Source organism: Sylvia atricapilla, chromosome Z (assembly GCF_009819655.1).
Source record: "Sylvia atricapilla isolate bSylAtr1 chromosome Z, bSylAtr1.pri, whole genome shotgun sequence".
NCBI classification, from domain to species: Eukaryota; Metazoa; Chordata; class Aves; order Passeriformes; family Sylviidae; genus Sylvia; species Sylvia atricapilla.
In genome coordinates this window covers 12,388,794-12,415,101 of record NC_089174.1, presented here as the reverse complement: position 1 = coordinate 12,415,101, position 26,308 = coordinate 12,388,794, and the positions used below count along the sequence as shown (strand labels likewise).

Sequence of the window (26,308 nt, the reverse complement as noted above, 5' to 3'; positions counted from 1 at the left end):
TTTTAGGATTTGTCTAACACATGATGGAAAGACAGGCATTTAGTTTGCATATTTGCCAGGCAATATCCACAGGCATTAAGCACCAATTGAAATTTGGTTTTGAACAGCTTTTGTCAGCAAGGAGAACAGAAGAGTCCTGGGACAGAACAGTGTTTATTTCCAACTTTTCCAGTTTCTATCCCACAGCTGAACTCCTGGTCCAGCTGAACCTAGTGTTTCTGGGTGAATATGCTAAAAACTAGCAGTCTAGCAGTCAATATTAAACCAGTAACAGTAAGGTGAAAAAAGAGCATTTGCTCAGATAATCCTTTTCTTAAAGATAGTTGTTTTTGTATATTGATCACTTATGCTTGAATTTCTGTGCTGATAGAAACTCACTAAAAGAATCTCTGAAAACCAAATGATCATACATGCCTTTCTGTCTGTACTTGGGTGTGAAAGGGGTATTTAATTAATATTAATTCAGGCAAGTCCTCTGATATGGACAGCCATGGCTTCATGTTTAATGGAAATTTCCAACAGGTCTACAGTTACCGCAACAAAAGACAAGGAAAAATAACTTCACATATGTTCATCATAGGAATTCATACTTACGTGCTATTTTCCAACTCAAACAGTCAATTTTAGAATAGAGAGAAGTGTATCTTGCTTTCTGTCAAGATAAACACTTGTGACATACTGCGCACAGAAAATAATCCAAAATGACAAAATTGATTTTGGAAAACGACACTCACTAACACAGCTAATGTGAATAATTCCAGGTTGGGATTTACCAGATTTGATCCGAACCATAAGCTATTTCTTTGTCTACAGCTCTGTGGAATAATACTTTAATGAGACCATGGCAGATTTCCACCACATAAAAAAAACACAACCAAAAACTGAAACAACCCACCTTATTCTAGAGACATAACTATTTCCTCAGAGCAGCCAACAGAGTCTCATTGCACTGATGGCATGGTAATTGATGCCTATTTTTAATTGAGAGGATTATCACTGAAATAAAGACAGATTGCACTTGTAGCTTGGTTGGACTTATTAATTTTCCATAAAGGCATCATGATGGTTTTATTTCTTATGGCTTGATTTGTTTTTTTAACCGATGCATGTCATGGAGTAATTCCTGCCCACAGACAACCCTCCACTCCTGCCTTCTCCTCTTTGATGCTGCTTTCCACATCACAGCCCTGCTCTATCTGTGCACAAACAGCTGAGCCAGGATCACAAACCCCTCCGACTCCAGACTCTGCCACGAGTGTGAGAGCCCAGCATGAAGAAGCAGTTCAGAGGTCCAAGTTCCTGTTGCCTAATCAGTCCTTTCACCCTGGCCAGAAGGCAGTAGTGCCTCTGCTGTGGTTTTGCAAAAAAACAAAACAAAACAAAAAAAAAACCAAAAAAACCCCCCATGAATTATATGGCAGCACAATGAACTATCAATTACTGACTCAATTTGCAATGCTGGGAATCAAATCCCACAAAATCTAAGTGATCAAAGAGGAGTCGTAGGTTGCAAATTTTATTGCTGTATTTTTACTGGAACACAGTTTACTCCTCCTAAAATCTTCTGCATTAACACAATACATAGTCTGGAGCTGTTTAAACAAAACCCCATTCCACAATTCCACATTTCAGGGAAATTAGCCAAGTAATAAGACAAAGCATTTTCTTTAGGGTATTAGAAAAAAATTAGGAAAAGTTTAGAAAATATAACTCCTGTCCTAAAGCCTCAAACTCTGGAAATCAACCAAAGAGCATATATTTTCTTAGATAATGAAAAGTATTTGTAATTGATTTTACAATTAAGTGAATGAAAGCTGCTGCAGAATCTGTTAGAGATTGTCAAACCACTGTAAAGAATTCACTATTACATCAAACCCACCATTAAATTTCTTGTGCATTTAGCATTAAATTTCTTAGCATTAGCCACAGGCATTAGAGAAGAAACAACATTTTACACTGAAAGAACCCCCCTCATCCGGAAGATAATGATTGAATTTAATTCAAGAGTGAAACGTGAGGGTAATATATCAGCCAAGGGGGTGTATGTGGCACAATGCACATGAGGCTCTGCAAAAAGCACTTGGTTTTCATTGTTACTTTCCACTCTACATCCCACTGATGCATTGTTAAAGGCACTGGAAGCAGAAAAGGCACAAACTCGTGCCCATGTTGGCAGGAATGATGCTGAAATGGATAAATTTATAGAATTTTGCTGCTGCCACCAGCCACAGCTTTCATAGAAGGCACGTCAGAAAGGAAAGAATCTTTCCAGCAAAGTTAAGTCTCAGGAGGAATTTAGGCAACACCAAAATAAAACAGCATCCCCTGGTAATTCTGACAAGGCTGTGCCTTCCAGCATCTCACCAAGCAATATTTCTGCTCTGTTGCTGGAGGGAGGGATGGAAAAAGGAGGGATGTTCTGAGGAAACCCGAACAGAATATGATTCAGCAGCAACCCACTTGGGGTTTTCCTTTGGTTTCTTTGGGTTTTAGAATGGAGGTTTTTGGTGTGGTTTTTTGTTTGTTTGTTTGGTTTTTGTTTGTTTGTTTTGTTTTTTTGGTTTTTGTTTTTGTTTTTTGTTGTTTTGTTTGTTTGTTTGTTTGTTTGCTTGGGGTTTTTTTGGTTTTGGGGTTTTTTTTGGTTTTTGTTTTTGTTTTTGTGTTGTTTTGGGTTTTTCCCCTGTTCTTTTCTGTCATGGAAAGACAAAATCTTTTCCTCTTTTTGTTCTCTTCCAGTACTTTATTATTCTTGCGTGTGGTCAGTGGAGTCCCTCATACTAATAGTCTCAAACTCACTTCAAGTCATGACTTTTTCTAGTAATTCTGCAAAACAGGATCCTGTACATTGAAGTAAAGAAAGAACAAAAAAAAAAAAATTACTTTGGACAGAATCTCATTCTGATAGTCCTATCATGACTATCATAATCTTATTGAAAGAAACACTCCTGGTAACAGGAACCCATAGGTTCAAAGAGGTAAAAAAAATACCATAAAGAGCTGCAAATCACAGGATATTTGGGGTTGGAAGGGACGTCTGAGGCTCACCCAGCCCAAGCCCCTGCTCTGGCAAGGTCCCCTGGAGCAGTGACACAGGAACGTGTCCCGCTGGGCTTGGGATGTCTCCAGAGAGGGACACTCCAGGCCCTCCCTGGGCAGCTGTTCCAGGGCTCTGCCCCTCCATGGACAGAACTTCTTCCTCCTGCTGGGGTGGAATTTGCTGAGCTTTATTTGATGGCCCTTGCTCCTCATCCCAGCACCACTGAACAGAGCCTGGCCCCATCCTCTGGCACCCCTTGGATTGATGGGATCCCCTGTCAGCCTTCCCTTCTCCAGCCTGACCAGGCCCAGCTCCCGCAGTTTTTGCCCAGCAGAGAGGTGCTCCAGAGCCCAAACCATCTCATACAACACACAGGAAATCTGACCCCACAACAAGTCACAGCCCCAGATATGGCTAAAAATCTGAATAATTAATTAAACAGAATGCTCACATTCAAAGAAATAAGTAGCCATCTTTGCAACATACATTCAGCTGTGCTCTCCTACAGAGACGTTGTGGTTGAAACTGAAAAAGTTCTGTGGCACATATCCTCCGTGCATATGAACTCTGCTCTGCAGGGCTTCTGCTCCACAGACCAAAGATGAGCTTTTCCATCAGAGCAGGTCACTCCAGCTGAAAATGCTCCTTAATGTGGCTGGGGACATCACTCAGCAAAATAAGTATCCCTTAAACTGGTTGCCTTGGTACCCTTAATGAAATCTGAACTTCCAGCATGATGAGCTCAGCTCATCACAGAACATTAAAGCCTGATTGCAAGACGCCTGAGGAAAATGAGGTGATACCAGTGGAAAGCATGCCTTTTATAAAAATAACTCCTGAGAAAACAAGGTGCTCAACCAGGAGTCAGGATGCCCTGACAACTAAGAGCAATTTGCCAGAATTCAGTGTTTGTACATCTATCTATACACAGATCTAGAGCTGCACAGGCATTCCTGCATGCACAAAATAATTAATTTTTCTATTTACACTGGTTTTCCAGAGTACAGAATTAGATGAGGGGGTCTTTATTTACCTTACAAAGGACTGTAAAGAGAAACAAGCTCTGTGGAGTTTTTCAAGCTGACCTATTTCCCCCAGAACTCTTCCTCATTATTAGTATTTCTGCAGTACACTTAAATTCAGCCAGAGATGCTGCTTCATTTTTTCCTCTGGAAACACTATTTTGCAAGCCAATAAATACAACTGACAATTTCTTAATATACTGTCCAAAAGCTCTTTCTCATTTCAAGTCATCTTTCCTAATCTCATTTCTCATATTACATTCTCTGCTCCATGCTGATACTCTTCAAGCCTTATCAAATGTTTCTTTTGTTGTACTGTAGCTAGCCTGTATGTATTTAACCTAAACTCATCCCTCATAAATCCGGGCTCCAAATACCTTTTCTGTGCATGGTGTTCTTCTCTCCATGCCTCCAGCTGTCAATACCTCCCTGCTAACGAGACCTCAGCATCCCCAGTGACAGGAGACCTCTGCTTATTAGACTAAAATTGAATTGGTCTTTATTGCTGTCAAATCAGTATTCCAAATTCATGCCTAATTTGCTGTCAGTTACTACTTTTTAAGTCCCTTTTGGCATTGCTGCTTTCCAACGTTCCCCTCACTGGCAGGAATCCATGGCTCAGATTATTTTTCCCTTGATAGGCCAGCACTAATTAATGTTTCTAAAATGCTTTTAAAGTGGAAACCTCTGTATAATTATTAAGTGTCCTTATCTGTGATGGGGAAACGTGCCCCATTATTGTTGTCACATAAACTTCACATCAACACACTCTATGCACAGCCCTTGGTCACGGGCACTTGATTTCCAACAAAGCACTGCTGACTAGATACAATAATGGGAAATATTTATGTGTAGGCTGTGTACACACAAGAGTTGGGCCCTGCAATGTGAGTGTTGCACACACAAAATACAGCCCAAGCCACTCTGCTGTTTATGTACTGAATGTAAACAGAAACTCAGAACAGTTTGCAGCTTTGCCTGTGTATTTTACACCAATTTTTGCTGTATAAACAATGTCGCGCTGAGTTATTGGCTGCCCAGCAAGGCCTGGTGCAGGGGATTGTTCAATACTGAATGAAATGAAGTTTGGTGAGTTCAGGCTGCTTGGGTATTAATCATTCAGAAAAACAAAATGAACAAAAAGACCTTGTGTTTCCACTGCCTAGCATTTCCTACATTTGACTTTAATGGGTGTCATTTCCAATGCTCTGTTCCACAAAGGAGTGGAACATATTTCTGTACATTTTAACACCTTGAAACAACGGCAGATGATGGTATGCGTCCTTCACTGCCAGCACAGTGCCTTTGGGGACTCATAGCTCATGGCTGGCGGGTTTATGACAGAGCACAAGCCTGAGGGGATGATGACCATGGGGCAGGGGACACAAAGGAAGGAAACCAACCCAAATAATTTGTCAAATCGGGCCTTAAATAGGTTGGCAAGGTTTATTCTTCCAAAAGGCTGCATTCTTGGATCCAGTCCAATAAATCACTCACCATAGAATTCTGAGGAATTATGCAGAGATTTGCATACATATTTGGTTTTTGTTGTGATCAGCACAATCAGCAAGTATCAGGATTCACCTACCACTTGACCCAGGGGTTTTTTTAAAGGTTTTTGACTGAGGAATTTTTGACTGAGGAATTCTGACTGAGACAAAAATCAAAGGATTTTTGACTCAGGAAATACTGTGATAAATTTCCTGCAAGCATTGCTCCAGAGCAATGGGGATGACAATGGGAATCTTCACTTCCACCTGTACGGTTTTCCAACACAACTATTTACTATGAGGCATTTTACCACATTTCCTTTTTATCTAGAGTCCCTCTACAAACTTCAGACCAAAGCAGAAAATCAATCCTCTGAAGACTATAAAAAAGCCATTCCATCCAACCACCTGATGCTTTTGCATGGCAGGTTGCATTTGCTGAACTCTCCATGGTGATGCTGAGTTCCTGGTGCAAGGTATGTTTCTACTTTCCCCTTCCGCAGGTGGAGGAGGGCACACTTGTGCCAGGTCTCTCAAACGAAAAAGCCAGCAGATTGTTTACTTTGGAGATTGTTTGGGCAGCACAGCACAAGCCAAGGCACCCGTCATGCCATCACAGGACCATGAGGGAAAAAAAAAAAAAAAAAAAAAAAAAAAAAAAAAAAAAAAAAAAAAAAAAAGGTGTGTTTGCCTCCCTTATAAAACAGGGAACAGAGCCCTTAACCTCGTATAAAATGTCTAGACTCTGCATAAACAGTCACCAGTGCTCGTGGTGCTGCTGCTGGTTACTGAGTTACCACGGGGACAGAGCTGTACATTAATGCCAGCCACCTCAGGTATAAGGAACAGATCTGAGATAATCTCTGGGATAATCTTGGCCCTGCCAGGTTGCCCAGAGGATGCAGCCACAGGCCCCACTCCACCCTAGCACCGAACCTGCAGATGAACCTCAGCACAGATTCTTTTTTCACTCGGGCATTTCTCACCTCTAAGATGCAGCTGGAGCACTGGGAAGATTTGCAATACCTCTGTCATTATTGCTGTTTTGTCTATGGTTTTTAACACCAGTCTCTTCGGCAACAGTACACAAAAGCATAATTCACAGAACATCACCAGGAATTCAGGACAGTCTTCACAGAAACAAGAGAAACTTATGTGAATCCACAAAACGTAAAGGGAAAGCACATTTTACTAGATGTGGGCAGCTTATTTTATTATTTTAACAGCAGTATACTCTGTTGTAGTTCCACTCCATTGCCTTGATTGCACAAATGGCATTTGCTTCATTTTCTACACACTGCTATAATGCTTGTAGTTGACTATTACCCTCCATGTGTTTGCTTCAGGTTTTGTTTCCTGGCACTATGTAGATAAACTAATACAGTGCTGCTTTGCAAAAAGTGGTTCCAGTATTCACATGATTATCCAAACAAAAAACATAAGCAATTTTTATTCGTATTACTATTCCTAGTAAAAGACAACCAGAAAGACAACAAGGGCAAGGGATTTTTGTGAAAGACACGCCAGAGGTGTTTCCAGCAAACAGGCTGGAAAGCTCGCAGCCATTTTAAAAAGGTAAAAATGCTACATAAAACAAATGTACCTATCAGCAGTGATTACCTTCCCATGTGTTTCAGTACCAGGACAAATATTTATTAAAAAAAAAAAATCCATCTTTAACATGAAAGAACAGCACCTGTTGCTGTTTCCACAAACAGCAGGTTTGAAAGACCTAGAAACTGGGACAGCCTTAAAGGAATTTTCCAAGATTTCATCCAGGAATGCTTCCTCACTGGCTGAAAACCATCTGGGCTCCTTGCTGAGCAATCTTTAATCAAATTGTTTGTGACAGAGAGAATTATTAAGAAGAAAACTAAGAAAAAAAATCAGGTCGATTTCCACTAGGGACTTAAGCAGTAGCCTGAATTGAGATTTAAAGACAGAAAAACTGGACAAATGCACTATTTCAACATCATATTCCAAGTTACAAAGGCACAAACAGATAAATGTGTCAGTAAAATCAGCTTGATTTTACTGCACAGTAAGCTCTTGTGAATAACCAACTTCTCCCCAACCCATTTTTTTAAAAGAATAATTTGTTCCTAGTCAAGAAGCCTGTGTGCCAAGTTTCAGCACAGAATAAAATCTTTACAGTGGAGTTATAAATTTTTTTGAAAAGTGGGTTCTGTGTACTCACATACACTTAACCATTACAAGGGCAGCAGGTGTCACTATAACAAATGATGTAAAGTTTAATTTAAACATCAGAGAACACATTGAAATACTGTGGAAATTGCCACAGGTCACTTAACATTTTATATTAAAAAAAAATTGAAAACCCCCAACTCCTCTCCCTAACATTTAATTTTTTTCCCTACACGGCAAAGTAAAGAAAACACAGACACGGATTCTTTGTAATTAGCAAGACTGTGGTTTTACAGCCAAATGTGGGCCAAGAAGTGAAAAGTTAACAAATCATTAGACAACATAAATTGCCCTGTATGAGAACCGTGGCAATCTGCAGAATAGCTCAGGATACACGAGCATGAGGTCAACTGTTTTCAGTAGATAATTGTTAAGTATAAGCATCCTTGCCTCACAGACAAGGCATGCAACAACACTCAGGGATTCCTGGCACTTTCAAAACAATTATATTTGCCCACCATGTTACCTAAACAAATACAGAAAGCACGGTCACTAATCACAGATATTACTTAAATATTAAGGAAAGAAAGAAAAAAAAATTCTATTTTCTTTCCTCCCCTCTTTCCAGTTTTCTGCGAATCACCAGTTTCCATAGCAACTACACTGTTTACAACACAAAAGCCTCTTCCTCTTCTTGCCCAAGCTCCCTGATGTTACAAAGCACTTTAACACCTACTTAACTTTAAAGCTGGGGGCACCCCTAGAGCAGTGCTGGGGACCAGGGTAGGTGTTCTGCTCAATTCAGGGACAAAAAGGGAAGAGAACACAGAAGGAAAAGTAAAAAATGCAACATCTGCTAGCTAAGCGACAGCCCTCCTTTCCCAGACTGTCCTTTAATTTTAAGTGGTTTGATTTTCAGCATTACCAGCATATTTCCACAAAGGAATCCTGCTCCTCCTGAGCCAGACTCTGCTCAGGGCTGCACTCAGCTCCTACAGATATTGGTGATCAATATTTTACTCTACATCTCATCACCAGCAAGGCCAGGTTGGACGGGGCTTGGAGCAACCTGAAGTAGTGGAAAGGGTCCCTGCCCGTGGCAAGTGAAATGGGATAAGCTTTAAGGTCTTTTCCAACCCAAACTAGTCAGGAATTCCATTAATAATTTACCACCATGATGGTCTCGCTGAAGCTGGTGTCACTACCTGTCCACAACAACAACAACAAAGCCTAAAAATCAGCGAGGTTTAAGCAGAAGTTTTAGTATTTAGTTTTCTCTTAAGAAAAAAATGGTCTGTGGGTAGATGGGGTGTGGGACTGGAAAAGGTCTTTGCTCCTTCCTCCGGACCCAGAGCCTTTTTGTGTCTGAGGAAGTCTTGCCATGGTCCTCAGCAGCTGCTGCTCTTGGCAGCCTGAACTCCAGCAAACACTGCTGGATCAATCACTGATCATCAGTCTCATCCCCTGTCCCTGGAACAGCAACCCAGAGCTGAGAGCAGCTTCCTGCCTCACCTGTGCCTGCAGATAATTGAAGCTCTTCCTTTTCTGCAAATGAACATTTTAATCCCAGGAATAAGAATATTATCTATTCGACCTTTTTTTTTTTCCTTTTTTGTTTTGTTTTGTTTGTTTGTTGGGGTTTTTTTTCTTTTTCTTTTTTTTTCTTTTGCTTCTGCATAACAACTCTGGCCCCAGTTCAACAATGCACTTAAGCATGTGCTTAGTTTTAAGTAGATGAATAGGCCTGTTGAAAAAATGTTCCAGTTAAGCATAAAATTAATAATGTGCCTCAGTGATTTGGATTAGGCCTTAATTGCAGAAAAAGTTTAAAGCCATATTGTATAAAACTTAAACATCCACCCATAACCGAGTTATACCTTTCTTTACAAAAAAAAAAAAAAAAAATCTGTAGCAATACTCCCTGCAAGAACCAAAGTACCAGGCTAAAGTTCCCTAAGATGAAACCAATATTATCATGCAATGTGATTACAGCACTGTAAAAGATGGTCTCTGATTTTCATGCTAATCTTTGATGAAAAAAATTTCCATTGTGCGTTATAGCAGTGTCCATAACTCAGATTACATAGTTCAAAATCAGTGCAGTTTGGCGTCTTTTTGGCTAACTTGGTTTGGTTTTCAAAATACCAAAACCAGTAATTCAGGTAATCACAGTTCTAGACCACACATGCCAGCATGTCTTTACAAGCTTTACAAGAGACCTTTTTGCGTGGGGTTTTTTTGGAGGGGGGTTTGTTGGTTTGGTTTGGTTTGTTGTTTTTAATGGGAAAATGTTATTCCTTGTATCTCTATCTTCCCCATCTACTTAGAAATTATAATTCCTTGTATCAGTACCTTTCCCATCTACCTACAAAAACAGAAACCTATTTTAATTTTGTCATGAAATATCCCAAATAAACATATTAAATGGCAAATAGACCAACGTGAACATGGAATACACATGGCTTTCTTCCCTCCTTATGAAAGAGATGTCTATCAGAATGAATTTAACAAGAAGTAAGGTTTTCTTGTGGCCATTTCATCTGATCTTAACCTTCATCACAGGGAATTTCATCTGTCGTTGTGAAAGGAGAAGTCTCACAGAAATCTTAAGCCAAATCTGGAAATCTGAAGAGCTTTATTTAACATATTAATGATATCTGGTGTATAATGAGACATAGAGGTGCAGAATGGTTTGGAAGGAAGGGAACAGACAGGAAGAGAACCTGTGGTGTGGATCAGGGATAAATCCTAACTGTTGAAAACAGAGAATGAACTCTGGCACTAAATATGAACTGGTCATGAAAAAGTGAGACATGGCTAAAACCTGAGCACAGGAGGGACTGTGAAGTCCCTAAATTCAGCCTGAGGATTGGTATTCAGACCCAGCCCCCAGCTTCCTCAAAGCCACCACACTAAGTGTCTCATTCCTAACAAGGACCAGGGCCAGAAGCATCCTCTGTGCCAGTTACAGGAAAGTATTTATGGGGCAGTTGATAGGAAAAGCACAGTGCCAGAGGAAGGGATGAAAAGGCCACAAGACATTTCTCTCTGCAGCTGTCAGTAGGAGGCTGCACACCAGGGAGAAAAAAAAAAAAAAAAAAAAAAAAAAAAAAAAAAAGGCGCCAAGAAGTTTTTGCAGTGTTTTTTTTTTTTTTCCCCTCAGGAGACATGGATACAATGATACCTATTCAGGAGCCTGAGCCTCAGCCTCAGAAAAACAGAGACATACTTTTCTGCCTCTATGTCCATTTCTCTGTTCATATACATTGTCCAACAACAAATGAGACAGAGGGAGAACATAGTTTCTGTAACAAAAAAGAACTGTGTCTGTTGGGACCCTTGACATGTTGGAAATACCAAACTTTTATTCATACCATCCATGCAGCAAGGCTTCTCTAAAAGATAAAGAAAAATATTTTATCAGACCGAATCAATACTGGACTTTCTCACCAAACATTGTAGTGCTTTATTCCTATAGGGTTGCCTGAGAGCTATGGTTTGAAACCACCACCATCACAAAAATTCAAGGTTTTTTTATTATTAATTACAAGAATTTTCCTTGCAGTTGTTGTGGGAAGAGTGCTCACATATTGATCTCTCCTAAGGCAGTTCCAGAAGTAATCTAACCATCTTATTCTGCCATCTTTGCAAAGAAAGTCCCCACAAGCTATTAAAAACCTAATTTCTGCTGAGCTGTGCCCCTGAACTGTCTGAATTCTGCCTCCTGTGTCACAAAGGACTTCTCAGAGACACTTCAGGATTGAAGACTGGAACTGTGACAGTTTTCCTTTATTTGTTCATGGGATCCTTCCCAACCAAGCAGGGCACTTGTCCTGGGTTGTAGTATAGGATATATTGTCACCATCTTCGTGAACTGATGAATCCAATTGTTGGAGCAGTGCTCTTCCCAGGCCCCCCTTCCCTCTGGGGTGCCTTCTGTTAATGGCCCATCAAATGCCTTGCTGCATGACTCAGAGATAACTCCCACCGATGGTTATCTCTCCTTAATGGGCCATCAAGGACCTCCTATATGACTCATCATCCCATTGTGAGATGCTCCGCCCAGGGGGAAGAGCCAAGCATTCTCACCTGGATATAAGCTGGGACTTGGGACAGTAGAATCAGCCCTCACCCACTGGATTCCCAGAGAACCAGAGCTACCAGACCTTTCTGTGGGATCACTGCTTCAGGAAAACCACCTCACCTGGACTGCTTCCATCACCCTGCTCAAGTTGTATTCTGACTCTGTCAATGGTTTTTTTTTTTAATTATTGCATTTACTTTTTTTTTCCCTTTTTCTTCTCATAAAATTGTATTTCTGACTTGGAGCCTCTCACTCGGTTTGGTTTCAAACCACAACAGCACTACAAACACTGCCCAAGGTAAGAGAGAAGCAACCTCTCAAGATCTGACAGCCAGTGCTAAAGAACTTTAAGTGTACATCAAATAAAAGATACTGATGCAAAGACTAGGGAGCAGCCTCATCCACTGACTATTTAAGAACTCATATTTTCCCCTCCAAAATCAGATTACAGGGAGCAAAGATAATAACATGTAATCATCATTTGGAAAAAAGTAGGACATTTCAATACATTTTTGCAGGATGATTTTTGACACTTTTGAAAGCCACATGGTTGATACCAGATGTGATTGTGTTAATCGCTTCCTCAGATGATGTGAAAACAACAAGCTAGTGCAGAAAAACAATGGGGAAGGAATCCCTTTCTTTCCTGCACTCAAGAAGCAGTTCAGAAAGAGCAAAGGTTTTGATAAATGAACATGATTGGTTGGCTGAGATTTGAACCATGAACAGGTGGGAGAAGGTTGTCTCTGACCCTGCTCTAGACACAGCCACTGCAGAACAAGAATGAGAATAGAATCATAGAGTTTAGACAAAAGGAAGCACAATGAATTCCAGTGACACCATTAGTCACAGTCTTGTATCTCATTAATGTTGTGGTCTGCATGGCTGAGTAATTTTCATGCAAATAGGAAGCACTAACATCTTAATTTTATCCTGAATAAAGACATTGATTTATCATGCACTAGTGTCCTTCCACCATGCCTTAAAATGAACTGGGTGCACAGTGCTGGGGAAAAGCAACTTTAATACTGGTGGAATCACATGATCTAGAACCTTATTTTACCTGATTTAGGCCTATCAGAGTGCACACAGCAATGTTTATGCATGCAACCCTGAAAGCAACAGGAGAGCAGCAGGAATATTCAGCATAAACTGCAAAAAGCTGAGATATCTATATGTAGTTCCCTGCACTGCAACCAAAAGACTTACACCACTCTGATTTTAAACAATACTATTTAAAACTTGCTTCAAATCTCCTTTTTTCCCTCTATAGACAAATGGAAATAATAGATGCAGGAACATAATCATGTCTGGCAATTGGTAAGAGTTTTGAAAATTGCTTTTTTATGCTGTGGTTTAAAGAGCAAATAGCTTTTCATATTTGTGTATCACCTGGATTATATTAACACAGTAAGACCTGTGCAAAATTGTTTGCTTGTCTTTGGGCATGACAGTGATTTCAGAATTGCACAGCAAAATGGCTTTTGGTGCACAATGCAACCTGTAAACTTTTCTTCAACAGCCTCTTTTTGTTTGCTGAGTGACAAAAATACAAAACAAGCAAAAAAACAAACCAAGCCAAACCAAAAAAACCCAATTTTTGCCACAGAACCATTCACAGCACACATTCAGGCAGGTCTAATTCACTTTTTTTTTTTTTCCTTTGGCAATACGTACAATGAAATAGAACATGTCTGAAAGACAAATGCAAGACAATTGAAAATGCTGCTATGAAGCTGGAGTTTACTGGGGTGCCACAACGAGTTGAGTTTTCCCCACAGCACTGCAGTGATATTGAGATGCCTGACTGCGAAAATGGGAAACTGCATGGAATACAGAAAGATTGATGGGGTATCTGTTTGGAGTGAATTATTCTTTTGTTATAAACACTTTGGGCAGTATGAATTCTCTCATCCTTCTCTTTCCTGTGCTGTGGTCTACACCTCCTTCCATGCATCTCAGTTCAAGATCCAATCTTGCAAATGCTCACTCCCAGGTGTAGCACTACTCTGAGAAGTGCCAGTGAAGCCTGAGGAGATCAAAAAAGTAGTATCCCAGGAGACCAGTTTTGACTCAAGAATGTAGACAGGGTGTTCAGAGGGCGCTGCACAGTGAATACAAAAAGAGGCTAATGTTTGAGTTAGGGTTGCACTGTCCTGACCTGAAGTTGCAGTGGATTTTATCAACCAAGAGAAGAAAAATCAGTGTTGGTTCAAAATGCACCAGTCTTCTTCACAAATCTCAGTTCTAAGGAGTCAAACGTAAGTGCCTGATGTTGTTGTTTTCTCACTAAGTCCACTGCTAACACACTCTGTAATACAGATCTGTTACTTATTCAACTGCTATTATATTATTATTTAGAATAAACACTACATTTCTGAAGACACTCACAGATAAAGGGGGATATTCTCACAGAGTTTTAAGGCAGAGGCTTAATGAACAGCCAACTTTGCAGTGTCCTGCAGCTCTGATTTCAGATGGCTAGGTGAGAAAATACATGGGATTTATTTTCAAACATTTAGCATCTACCATAAACCTAGACTAACCAAAACAACACCAGGACAGTAAAAAACTCAAACCCACATTTTCAAGTCTCTCTCATTATGCTCTCTAATGAGAATTGCTGCTGTTGACATTTCAGTGGATGACAAACTCCGTAAAACAGGGGTTTGTTTATGAGTACTGATGTTTTTAAGCAGCTGTCCATGACTCTTCAGCATGGAAATTATTTTAACAGCACATCTTCCATGACACTCACTGCTCACCGTGATAGTCAAGAAACCAATGGCAGGGTGGGAGCACATTTTAAGGAAAAAAAGAAGAACCACCCCAAAGTCCTGCAGGAAGAGGTGGAGGAGGAAGGTTTGGGCACGGTGGGTGCTCAGCGGCAGCCAAAGCTCCCCAAACAGCCACTGAAGCCTTTTTTGGGCTACCTAAAAACAGAGGACAGACAAAATAAAGGAATAAAAAGCTGTTATATTTATTGAAGAGCCTTCAGATACATTTTGGGCAGACAAAGGTCCCCCAGGGATTACACCCAAAAATGGATGATGGGTCACAGATTTTCACACTTTTATAAGTTTGGTCCATTTGCATATTGGGGGTTAATCTTCCAATTACAGCTTCAGGTAATGAAGTCATTTAGCCCAAGTTTGCTCCCCCCAACTCACTTTTGTTTTCATTTCTCAGGGTCCGAGACAGTGAGGTGCCCCTGATTCCCAGGCCTAGAGAGGAACTGTTCTGACAAAATGGGAAAGCAGCAGCTAACACTGTATATGGAGTTTAGAATTTTACACCAAAGAATTGCAGGATTACAAATATATGAAAAATATAAAAACTAAAATCCTAAGACATCAACACTTCTTTCTCCCCACTGATGAACCAAGGCTGTGCTGCTGCTGGGGGGACAGAGGCCCCTCATGTGTCACACCCACATGCACTCCCTGCAATCCCAGGAAAAACAACCCAGCAGACAACAGAAGTTGCAGCATTTGGGTAATGAAACAATTATCCACTTCAGAATAATGAAAAAAAAGCACCTTCAACAAGGGTGTTTCTTTCCCTTTTCCCCCCCTCCCTCCCCCTGGAAATATATGCAGTCTACACCCCTTTTATGCTTTCCATTAGTTATTTTAAGGGCCACAAATGATTCTGATGTGAAGTAAAAAGAAACTAAGAGTATTTCACACAACGTATGAGAGAACCCAGTTTAAAAATGCATCACCTCATCACCTCTAAAAACACACTTAAAAATCAACCAATTCAATGCTTTTCATGTCAATCATACACAGAGGTCTCTAGTGACTCTGAATTTTATGAGCTGTCACTCATCCCAATCCCAGAGGTGGACCTACTAAATAGAAGCTTAATGACCCTAGAAAGCATTGTTGAATATTTCTATGCTACAAAAATGTAAATTAAAAGCACAACAGTAATTGAAATTAAAAAAAAAAATAGCATCACTAGCAATTTCTCCTTACAAAGTATTTTTGTTTTGGATATGGACTGTCTTTGTTCACACTGAAGTATACATTTTGGTCTCGGAAGAATGAAAATGCTCAAAACCATCTTCCTCATTGCAGACAGTAAATGGCGTTACCTTGAGACAATGAGGATTACAGAGTAATAATTCTTTATAATACATAGTGTCACCTGGTTAATTGTATTTTCACACTTATGAGAAACCAAAAAAATTTCTGTTTTCAGTCACAGTCTCTGACCATACTACTCATTTGAAATTTAGGTTGCATTTTCCCTTTATATCAAAGATGGGGATAATACACAAAATTTTGTGCACTGCCCCAAAATTCAGGGTGTACCTGAGCTGCCTCACTGACGGAAAGTTACCACCAAGAAGCCAGTTAGATTACAGGTATTGAACCACACAGTGAAAAAATACAATTTTAATAATGCTTTGCAGGGTGATGACTGAAGAAATAAAATAGTCCAGCAGAAAAAGAGAAGGAATTAATGTCTGTATCTATTCTGTTGGTGAAAGCAACTGAACTGGCTGCCAGGTGCGTAATATTGTGAATAATATTTCATAGAATTATGCAATGGTTTGGGCTGGAACAGAGTTTTATTCGAGTTATTTAGTCCAAGGCCCTGCCACGAGGGTCTCCATTTGACGTAAGTTGTATTGGAGGTGTTAAAAAAAAATTAAAATGGCCTGGAAGTTGTGTTACCTGCTTGCCTCATTAGTCTATTTTTTTAAAAAAATTCACTTAAACATTCAAGTCAGAGTCAGAGTCATTCAGTTGATGCCAATTAACATACTCATCAGCTTCACTCATTTACATAAGCTGAAATATCAGATCCAGTGAGGGCACACAAATAAAACAGACTTTTTTAATATTTAAGTAAAAATGCCCTGTGTTACCAACTCTGGAAATCAAATGACCTGTGCAGACTGACATGAATATTTTTAACACCTTCATTTCACCTTTTAAGGCAGCCTATAATTCTCACCTTTCAGCACAAAAATACAAAAAACTGGCATGAACCACTACTGTTACACTAATCCTTAACACTTTACATGTAAAGGCATTGTTAGAAAAGTGCAAAGCTATTTTTAATTCTTATACACTAACGAAAAGGTTTTAGTTGTGAAACTAAGAAGTGACCTACTTTTGCAGACTTTTCAACTAATAAAAGCTTTGATTAAAAAATAGATATCAATGATGACAAAAGCAGAACTACAAGCTGCTGATAAGATTCCTAATATTGATGGGAATACATTCCCTGATGTTGATATTACACCTGACAAGTGGAACGGCTGGAGCTGCAAAGAGTACCTTCTTAGGAAGAACTGAAGAGGGAAATTTCTCGCCTGTTGAAAAGTGAAATAAAAAGTGCTAACGAGAACCAAGCTTTCACAAAAACAAGCTACATTTAAAGGTCCACCACAATGATTATTTATTACATAAATTATATGCTGTAATTTATGTATTATAGACAGCCTTATTAATTGTTAATTATACAGTGAATGTGTAGACAGTACACCCTCCAACAGATCCATCAGATCAGTACAAGTGTTACTGCTTTTTTTTTTGGTAGTCTTAGATTGGACTAAGTCCTACTGATTTCCTGATAAGTAAGAAAAAACCAAACTAAATCAAAATTTTGGGTGTAGTTTACTCCTTTTATGGACTAGGAAAGCATGTTCTTCTTAAGTTTTGAATGTGGAACTGGGGAACAACCCAGAAAAGAACTGAGAGAAAAGTATTCATATAAAAATAATATAATATTAATAGGAAGATTTTATGGTGACATTATTGATACCACCATAAAGAATAAGAATACCTCAAGTAAAATATGTTCTTTCAGTGTATGTCGGCTAAGATAGGTTTTTCTCAGGGTGCTATATTTGTTTCAAAAAATTTGGAACACAAAAATAGTCCTTATCTTCACAGTTCGTGTCTTTCCTGGAAAATATCAAAACACAACGGTAACAGTAAAACCTAAGTTTGCCTAATTCCAAAATATGACTCAAACAGCACTCCCACATTTTTATTAACATCCACAATCAACTCCTTGCCAACGTTTTGAGTTTTAAAACTTTGCAATTAATTAATTCTCCAGCACTGATCTCTGTGAGTTATTTCATAAATACTCAGTGTTTAAAAGAAATAGTAATTTTCCTCACCAAAACTGCTGCTGGGATAACACCTTGGGACACTGAAACAAATGCTATTTATAACATCCATCAGTAACTCAATATCATCAGGCATTCAAATATATGCCTTCAGCTCCAGCATTTCCCTGAAGTATTCAATCCTTTTAAAGACTCAGTTTTTGTGGCAGCAGTTAAAAAAATGTTCCTTCCACTTGATTAAGGGAACCATTTCATTCCTTAAAGGTATCAGATGTTACCTGTCAGAAACAGAGACAAGAATTGAGCCTTGTTTCACAGAAGAAATATAAAAAACATAGGACAAAATCAGTGTCATTGCAATGAGCTGGTGAATTATGGTGTTTGGGAAGCAGAGCTTTGGTTAAAAGCTTTCTCCAGGAAAGAGCAAAACCAACACACACACACACACACAGAAGAAAAAAAGAAGAAAAAAAAAAGGCGGGGGAGAGGAAAAAAGGCAAGCTGCTTGGAAAGGCTTTTAGAAGTTGATAAAGGCTATCAGCAAGGGCTTGTGTTCTCTTATAGTGAAAGAAGGAGACAGAGTGGGAGTCATCCCTCCAAACAGAAGGATTCTGTGTTGATTTTTGTTTTAAATCCCTGCCATAAGGTGAGGGCTGCAGCAGCAGGGGTTGTTGTACTCACTGCGGGAAGAAACAAATGTTTATTATTTTTATGGGACCAGTAATTCTAGGCCTGATAAGTAATGAAGAAATAAAACAAATAAGAAAACTAAACAAGAAACAAATCATGAATTCTGCCTCTCCTGTGCTGTAGGTCTGGGCTTTCTAAGGGGGTGAAGGATGAGTCAGGGTGACTCAAAGCCCTGTTACTCCGGCACAGGGGAATTGAGAGGCACCTTCTGTTTTACCCTCAAAGTGGGTGATCTGGTCCCAGCACTGCTCCAACATTAGTCATCTCATGGCAATAAACCTGTGGAACATTAAAAACTCCTTGCCATAAAGACAGAAAGCCAAAGAAATAGAAGAAGAAGAAGAAAAAAATGAAGATAAATTAGCAAAAAAGGAGGAACGATGAGGATGTTCTTGCATGACGTGAACCTTTTCAAAAGGCTGCTTGGCCCATCCACACAAAAACAGTGGGCAGAGAACATCTCCAAACCTGACCACAAGCATTGAGCCACACCTGGATCACCTGTCAGCCTGGTTCTGGCTACACCAAACCTAAAACCTCACACTTGGTGCTAAATTAAGCATTATCAGCTGGATCCTTGTACCGATTCCAGACCATGCCAAGCTTTGAGTGTAAAGCCTTGTCACTTCAGTATGGATATTTACTGTTTTGAAAAGACTGCTTCTGTGATTTATCTTTTCAAGAAAGGTAAGAACTGCAGGAGGGTGGATTCAGGAACCATATTCCACCCACAGCTCACTGAGATAATGGCCAGAAATCCACACGTTCACAGGAAAAAGAGGAGTGAAATGGAGCACGGTTACTAAATGCCCCTTTGCAGCCCATGGGCTGGTCTGCTGTGCTTAATTTCAGGATTTTGGCAGGAACAGTTTAATTTGCATCTGAAGAGCCTTGTTTGCTTGCATTTCCCTCTCGACAATCAACAAGCTGCCACTTCTCCGTTGTTCAAGCATAGACACAAATCTGAGAGGGACTTAGTCTATGGCTGCTCCCTCTTGATAATATTACATAACGTTGAAGATTATAAATATATCCTCCATGAAATTACAGAATCAGAGCTATTAAAAAAAAAACTTAGGTAAACAACGAAATAAATTAAAAGCTTATAACTCTATACCACTACTGTGAGAGGAAAATAGCCCTTATGCCAGGGCTAAATCACACAAGTCAATTTAGGCTGCATGCAAATGAATTAAGGACAAAATTATCAGTTCTAGAGCTATTTGAAACACTGAAGAAAAATTTCCCATGTTTTCAAGAAAAAGAAAAGTCCTGGAATGGGCATCTAATTGGGACAGGAAGACTGGAAAGAAATGCACAGCTGCAGAGAAACTTATAAATTTAATTATGCATGATTGCTAACTATCAATTTTGTTGCAGAAGTAGTATTGTTATAAATGCTTATTATTAAGTTGGCTTTTCAGAAGATGTGTACTATATGATTAATAACTTTGTGGTAAGGATAAAAGTTTTTATTTCTGCTGTTAGTAAAACAAAATTAGGCATAGTGGTAGTAGTGATATAGTATGCTTAAACTGTCTGTTTGGCCGGGATAACATCCAGTGAACATGTGAAGAAGACTCTGCTATTGATACACCAACTATCAGCATCTCCCATCTGAAGAAAGCACGGACCAAGGCCCAATCTGGAGGTGATAATGAAGACACAGCCAAGAAACACGCAGCTCTAAAAAGGCGGACCCAAGGAGGGGCCATGCGAAACAGTCCCAGGAATATGGAAACTAGTTTATGGAAAAATATGAATATTCAGCAGACAGATACAACAGAAAGGGTATTTAAAGAAAGTCCCTGAAATAGCAGGGTGTGGACTTGGCTGAGTGCCAAGTCACCCGGCCGGCCGTACTTTGCTTTTTTATCTCCTAATTGTCTTATTTTTTATTAAACCTATTTCTTAAAATTTACATAAAAAGTGAACCTTGTTTTTCACAGTATCATCACCAGTAATAAGGAGAATGACAATTTATTTTATTTTATGGGGGTTGCAATATTGAAATCCTTTGATGTATGATGTTAAGCACAATTTTAACAAAAAAGTATCATTCAATAGGGAAGAAAAAACATGTGCTTTCCAGAGTAATTCTTGATTCCAGAAACATATCCAGTTGGAATTTTCTCTTAATTCACCCCCACCTGTTTTTTCTTAATCCATTGAGATATACAGGAACTATCTAACATCAAAAGAAATAAATAGATGCCTAATGGAACAATATGAAATTACTGAATTTTCCATCCAAGAGGTACAAGACATTTCAGCCTAATTGTGTTTAGGTAGGGAGAAAAGTAAAAAATAACGTGAGAAAACCTTTCATATTTTTCTTTTGAGAAACATAACCCTTGTCTCCCACATACACAGAAAAAAACCCCAAAACAAAAACAAAAGCAAAAAACTCCCCAGCCAAACGAAACAAAATTAATCACCTGGAAATTATAAAAACCATCACGACTTCTACTGCCCACAATTTTAGACGAAACTCTATTGAGAGTGCTTAACCAGCAAAAGGAAACGAAGGGCAATGCAAAAGCCGGAAAAAAGGAAATAGTCTGTTATCAAAGGACTATTAATTGCTCCCAAAGTAAGAGCAAGTGATGATCTTCTTCCTTTATTTACTCGGACGTTCAGCTGTCTAATCAAAGAAACGTTGTGCTGGTGGGCTGAAAGAAAACTCTACCTTTTGTTTTGGTGATTGCCCACTAGACCTTAAGGGGCTTTCATTGGATCAGTTTTACAGCTCACTGCTGCACTTTAGAGTAGCAAGGGAGCAGCAGGCAGCTCCCAGCCTCCACTTGCACCGCCAGGAAACAGGAACAGGGCTCTGGAGCATCACCGAGCTCGGTTTTGTGGTTGTTGCTGCTTGGTTGGTCCTCCCTCCAGAGCTGTAGTTTCTGGTTTTACTCAACTTACTGCATTTGCAAATATGACTTTCTAATTACAATTAGCTGCTAATACTCAAGCCAACCGAAAAAAAAAAAAAAAAAAAAAAAAAAAAAAGCAGCTACAGAGAAGGCAAAGATTATAGGTTTTGAGTGCCTTGCAGGACGTCAGAATGTTAGATTTTTGCCTTCAACTCTACAATGTGTAAGAAAAGAAGGAAATGCACCTCTTCCTTTATTCCTTCCTGCATCCCCCATGCACAATCCATTGCCAAAGCCATGAAAGCATAAAAGTGTCAGGTCCTCTTTCTCTTCAGAGCAGCAAGTTTTGTAATTTGCCTGCAGGCAGAATACTTACAACAGCAAAATTATTTTGGAAGAAAATTTCTTAACTCTTACTGGAGAGAGCAAAGATGTTCCAGATGATCTCTAAATAATATGTAACATATGCTGGCCTTTTTTTTTTTTCCCTATCTAAATTTTCTCTCTTCTGCCTTTTTAAGGATTTCTGTATATTGAAAACAGAATATTTCTAATCATGAATACCATTACAGAATGCGTGTCTAAGGGGTGAAAATAACCACAGGCACATTTCTCCGGGCATGTAAGGCTTTATAGTAATTTCTGTGTGAGATGAGGCCTACAGGACTGAAGAAAACCTTCACTCCTGATACTTAGCAACACAATTTTTTATTGAAGATGTTTACAACTCTGCAGATGTTACAGGTTTATTTCTTTCCTTACAGGCTGAGTGAGCACAGCAAATCGTCCCCCCAAGAACCCAGGAGCTAAGGCACACACAGCTATCCCAGAAAACATCTCCCTGCATCCACAGGAATAAAACATCATTAAAAACCTAGTCTTAAGGAGCTGGTGAACCTTGTGCTCTACTGGTCCTGACCAGAATTCTGGCATGTCTGTGAGACAAGTGCACAGAAAATGGAGAATTTATGGAAAAGCTTTCAGTGCAGCAGCCTCGGCTTTGGGTGGGACTCTGTTATTTCATGCCCCCCTCTCACCTCACCTGAGGAGAGGGGCAGTGAGATGAAAAATAGGGTAATCAGGCACATTAAAAGCTCTTGGCTAGCAGGGATGGGGCAGGATCACTCAGGAAGCAACAACAACATGAGCCATTGTATTCCAAATCTGCCCCAACAAAGGTGGCTCTGTCGCTCTGTTTACTTTTCCCAGTTTGTCTTGCTTTATGACTTTGATAAACTGTCAGGACTAGCTCCTCCAAGGAGTATATTGTCCCCAAAAACCTTTCTCTGCCAGCCTCACATATGGTACAGTTTCTTGTGCTTCAGGAGCCTGCAGTTCTCATAAGAACTCTTCATGTTTTCCATAATAATTTCAAGACTTTTCACATTATTTTTCAGCTGTGCTGCATATAGGCTGAGCAGCAGCACAAATCCTGCCCTATAACGTTATTCACTTTAGCTGCTGCTGCAATCCTGTGGGCTAAGCTGCAGAAATATTAAAAAGTACAGAATCAGATAGCTGAATCCCATAGTAACAGTTAACACATAGAACAGATGAATTTACTAATGTAACCCAGCCCCTGAAATAAAGCTGAAATAAAGTTGAAATCAAATTACTTTGGCTCTCAACAAGAAAAATTATCTAGTTTCTTTGCTCCAGCGACAATTTTTCTCAAAGCTGATCAGGCTGAAACTCCACCTCACCACCCCCCTCCCCCGCAAGAAATTAAGAGTATTGGAAAGACAATACAGCAGAATATGTACTGACTGGATAAAATAACATTCTTCTAAGGTTTTGAGACAGTCAGGACTTTTCTATTTTCCAAACACACAGGAAGAGCAACAGGAGAACAATCCCTCAGGTGGAGACTCCCGCGCTAAGGGAGCATCCACAGGGCCTGGGTTTGCTTCCTCTGGAGCTGGGGGGAGCTGCAGCATAAAAAGGGATAATTGTGAAGTCAGAGTGTAATTCAGGAACTTGTGCAATACCACTGCTCTTTAAATTCACTGATTAAACAAATAGCTTATTTTGCAATAATTTCCCTATGTAATCAAGCTTACAGCAAGGTCTAGAATACAAGAACTGTTAATTCCAGGATGACTAAGCCATCCACTTGCAAAAGCCAGACAAAAAAGGGATAAAATGCATGTCTGAGGCCGGGAAATGTTTCACACTGAGAGCACAGAGTGGCCTTTTTCTGAAGAATGATTAGTGTTCTGCAGCTGCCCTGACCTCATTACACTCACTCTGAAATTCAAACTTCTTATTCCAACAGTTTGTTTGGAAGGTGAAAGAAGAGAGTTTTTTTAAAAAATTGCCAGTCATGGATGATTACACATCTTCCTTCCACTGATGGTCAAGGGGACATACATGCCTAAACAGCACTTTTGCCCTCCAGAACCTCCCTCCTAGGAAGGCAGCTCCTGGGAAGCAGGTTTTATGCTAAATAATTCCACCTGCCCATTTTCATTCACCATCCCTCTGAGCCCCATAGCTGCAGCTCAGATTGAGAAATCACCTCTGGCAAGCCTGACACAGATTAGTGAAAAATTGCTTCTCCTCCTATTAAACAATTTTCAGCACTTCATTCTGGTCAATTCAGCAGGTGGCCATTCTCCCCAGGAGGGCACTGGGACCTGAGGGAGTGAAGATGAAAGCTTTTCCTCCACAGATAAATGTGGTACATTTTTAACTCATTAAGGCCCTCATTTAACTCCTCTCAAAACAATAGGCTGTTCACAATGCTTGTTTAATGGGAATTACAGTGGATTACCAGCAAGCACAAATTCAAAGATAATCCATATTTGAGAACTCACTACTTCCTTACAGCTGTACCACAAGCAAAATGCTGCCTGTCATCAGCATTTTTTGTGCACTGCTTGTGTCGTTCTGCTTCCACTAACCCAAAGCAGTAACGCAAATATTTAAGCCCAGTTTTGTTCCAGCTGGTAGGTTAACAGGGCATCATACAGGTGCTGATGTCCTCACCATGCACCATCCTAGCCTCCTGTCCTGGATGTCACCACAACTGCTCCTATCCACACCAAAAGTACAGCCTGTGCTTCAATATTCTGCAATAAAAACCGTTCCCTTGGAAAGGAGACACATTCCTGCCCAGTTCAGCCTTCTGAGAAGGGGAGGTTTCTCAAGATACAACTGTTCAGAGACAAACCTGGGTCTTCACAGTCCTACAGGGAGCCACAGAGCTTCCCATCTTCCCTTGTTCTCATCCACCTGAATGCATGCCATATGCTAAACTCCAGATTAGGATGAATTAATGTTGTTGTCACTGCCTTTTGGGCTGGCTTTAAGCTTTTGCAGACTGCATCTTTACAAAGTTATCTTCTGATGCAAATCCTAATCATTGCTGTGACCACAGAAAGCGAGATCAGTAATTCCATTTTCCATTACTATCTTTCATGTTGAATAACAAAATACCTTTTTTATTTGCCAAACAAAAAAAGTCATGCTACGTAAAAGAAATACAGATGCAATTTTGCTTAGAATTTGAACAGGGCAAAGGCTGCCAGAGCTCCAGGAGGTGTTTAAACAATGCTTTCAGGCACAAGGTGGGATTGTTGGGGGGGTCTGTGCAGGGCCAGGGGTTGGACTGGATGATCCTGATGGGTCCCTTCCAGCTCATGATATTCTGTGATTCCTAACCAAAGAAGATCTTTTCTAAAACTCTGCAAGTTATCCAAGAGCTGCAAACTTCCAGTTTCGGTCAGTTGTTTTCTTACACAGCAAAGCCACCTGCCAAGAGCAGATCCTGTGGAATGTACAATAAGAAATTTAAATTTCAGCCCACTAAAGTAAAAATACATCAGCTTCCATGTATTTACGGTGCTGTGCAACATCAGAGCTGCCTTCTGAAATATCAGGGGATTTAGTCTGCCACAATTAGTGGTTTTAGGCTCACCTGTTTTCTGACTGAAATCCTCAGGGCGCCACACACACAATGACACAGGGTGATTAAAAAAACCAGGAAATTGGAAGCCCTGTGGAAGGATTCTGGCAGGTGAGCCCTCTGCAGTAGCTCCTGACTGATGAATGTATAAACAAACCGTTCAAAGGCTAAAAAAGTATCCCACTTTCAAATGATTTTTGCAATTGATGAGACTAAGTGTGGAGGCTGGGCCCATGCATCTAAAAACATTTATTTCAGACTCAGTAGATACCTATACTTATCCATTTAATCACAGTATATTGATCACGTGTCCATTGAAAAGAATTTTTTCCCTAATCCAATTGATCCCCTTTCTAGAGACCCATTCTCTTACGCTTAAGTATATATTTTTCTCAGATAATGAGCTGCATGTGATTTTTTTTTTAATTAGTAAAACATCAAATGGACACATAAGAAATCTTTCTTTCTGGTTAAAGCTATGAAGATACCTTTAAAACACCTTTCCACCATTTAATGTCGCTATTAATTGTACAGAGCACTTGAATACAAGGTACAATAAAATCAAAGATCTCTTCAGTGCCTTCCAGGGAAAATACCTGTTTTTCTGAATGCTTCTGAATGCAAACAATTAACCTTCTGTGTTGATTAATAAGTCTAGGGACCATATGTCATGCATGCAGTATTTATTAATCTGTTCTTTGTATTTCAGAGGTAAGTGTATAAAATACCTGAAACACCACAGCAATTGTCAGATTGGGCTTTAGAGATTAAGTAGAAGACAACTCCACTGATGGGAAAGAGACTATAAATAAAAACACACGAAAGATTTCATTGATCAAACGCCCTCTGAATGCATAATTCATCAAGGTGTTTGAGAACATTGATATGCCTTGTTTGAACAGGAATCCACTTCTATCAGTAATTTGAAATTTAAATTCTCTTAACATTAGCTTCAGGGGGAAGCAG

General features: G+C 39.7%; 1 protein-coding gene across 2 annotated transcripts in view; it reads right to left on the bottom strand.

The window, feature by feature from the left end:
- The window catches only part of XRCC4 (X-ray repair cross complementing 4), a 128,156-nt gene that overhangs the window by 12,733 nt on the left and 89,115 nt on the right, over positions 1-26,308 (bottom strand). Inside the window, exon 7 of one of the 2 annotated variants that reach the window (XM_066339312.1) lies at positions 23,207-23,363. The exons of the other annotated variant lie outside the window; for it this stretch is intronic. Within the exon in view, the coding sequence (XP_066195409.1) occupies positions 23,312-23,363 (52 nt within the window). The 3' untranslated portion in view covers positions 23,207-23,311. Of the gene's footprint in view, positions 1-23,206; positions 23,364-26,308 lie in introns of those variants that run through there. 2 annotated transcript variants of the gene reach the window in all.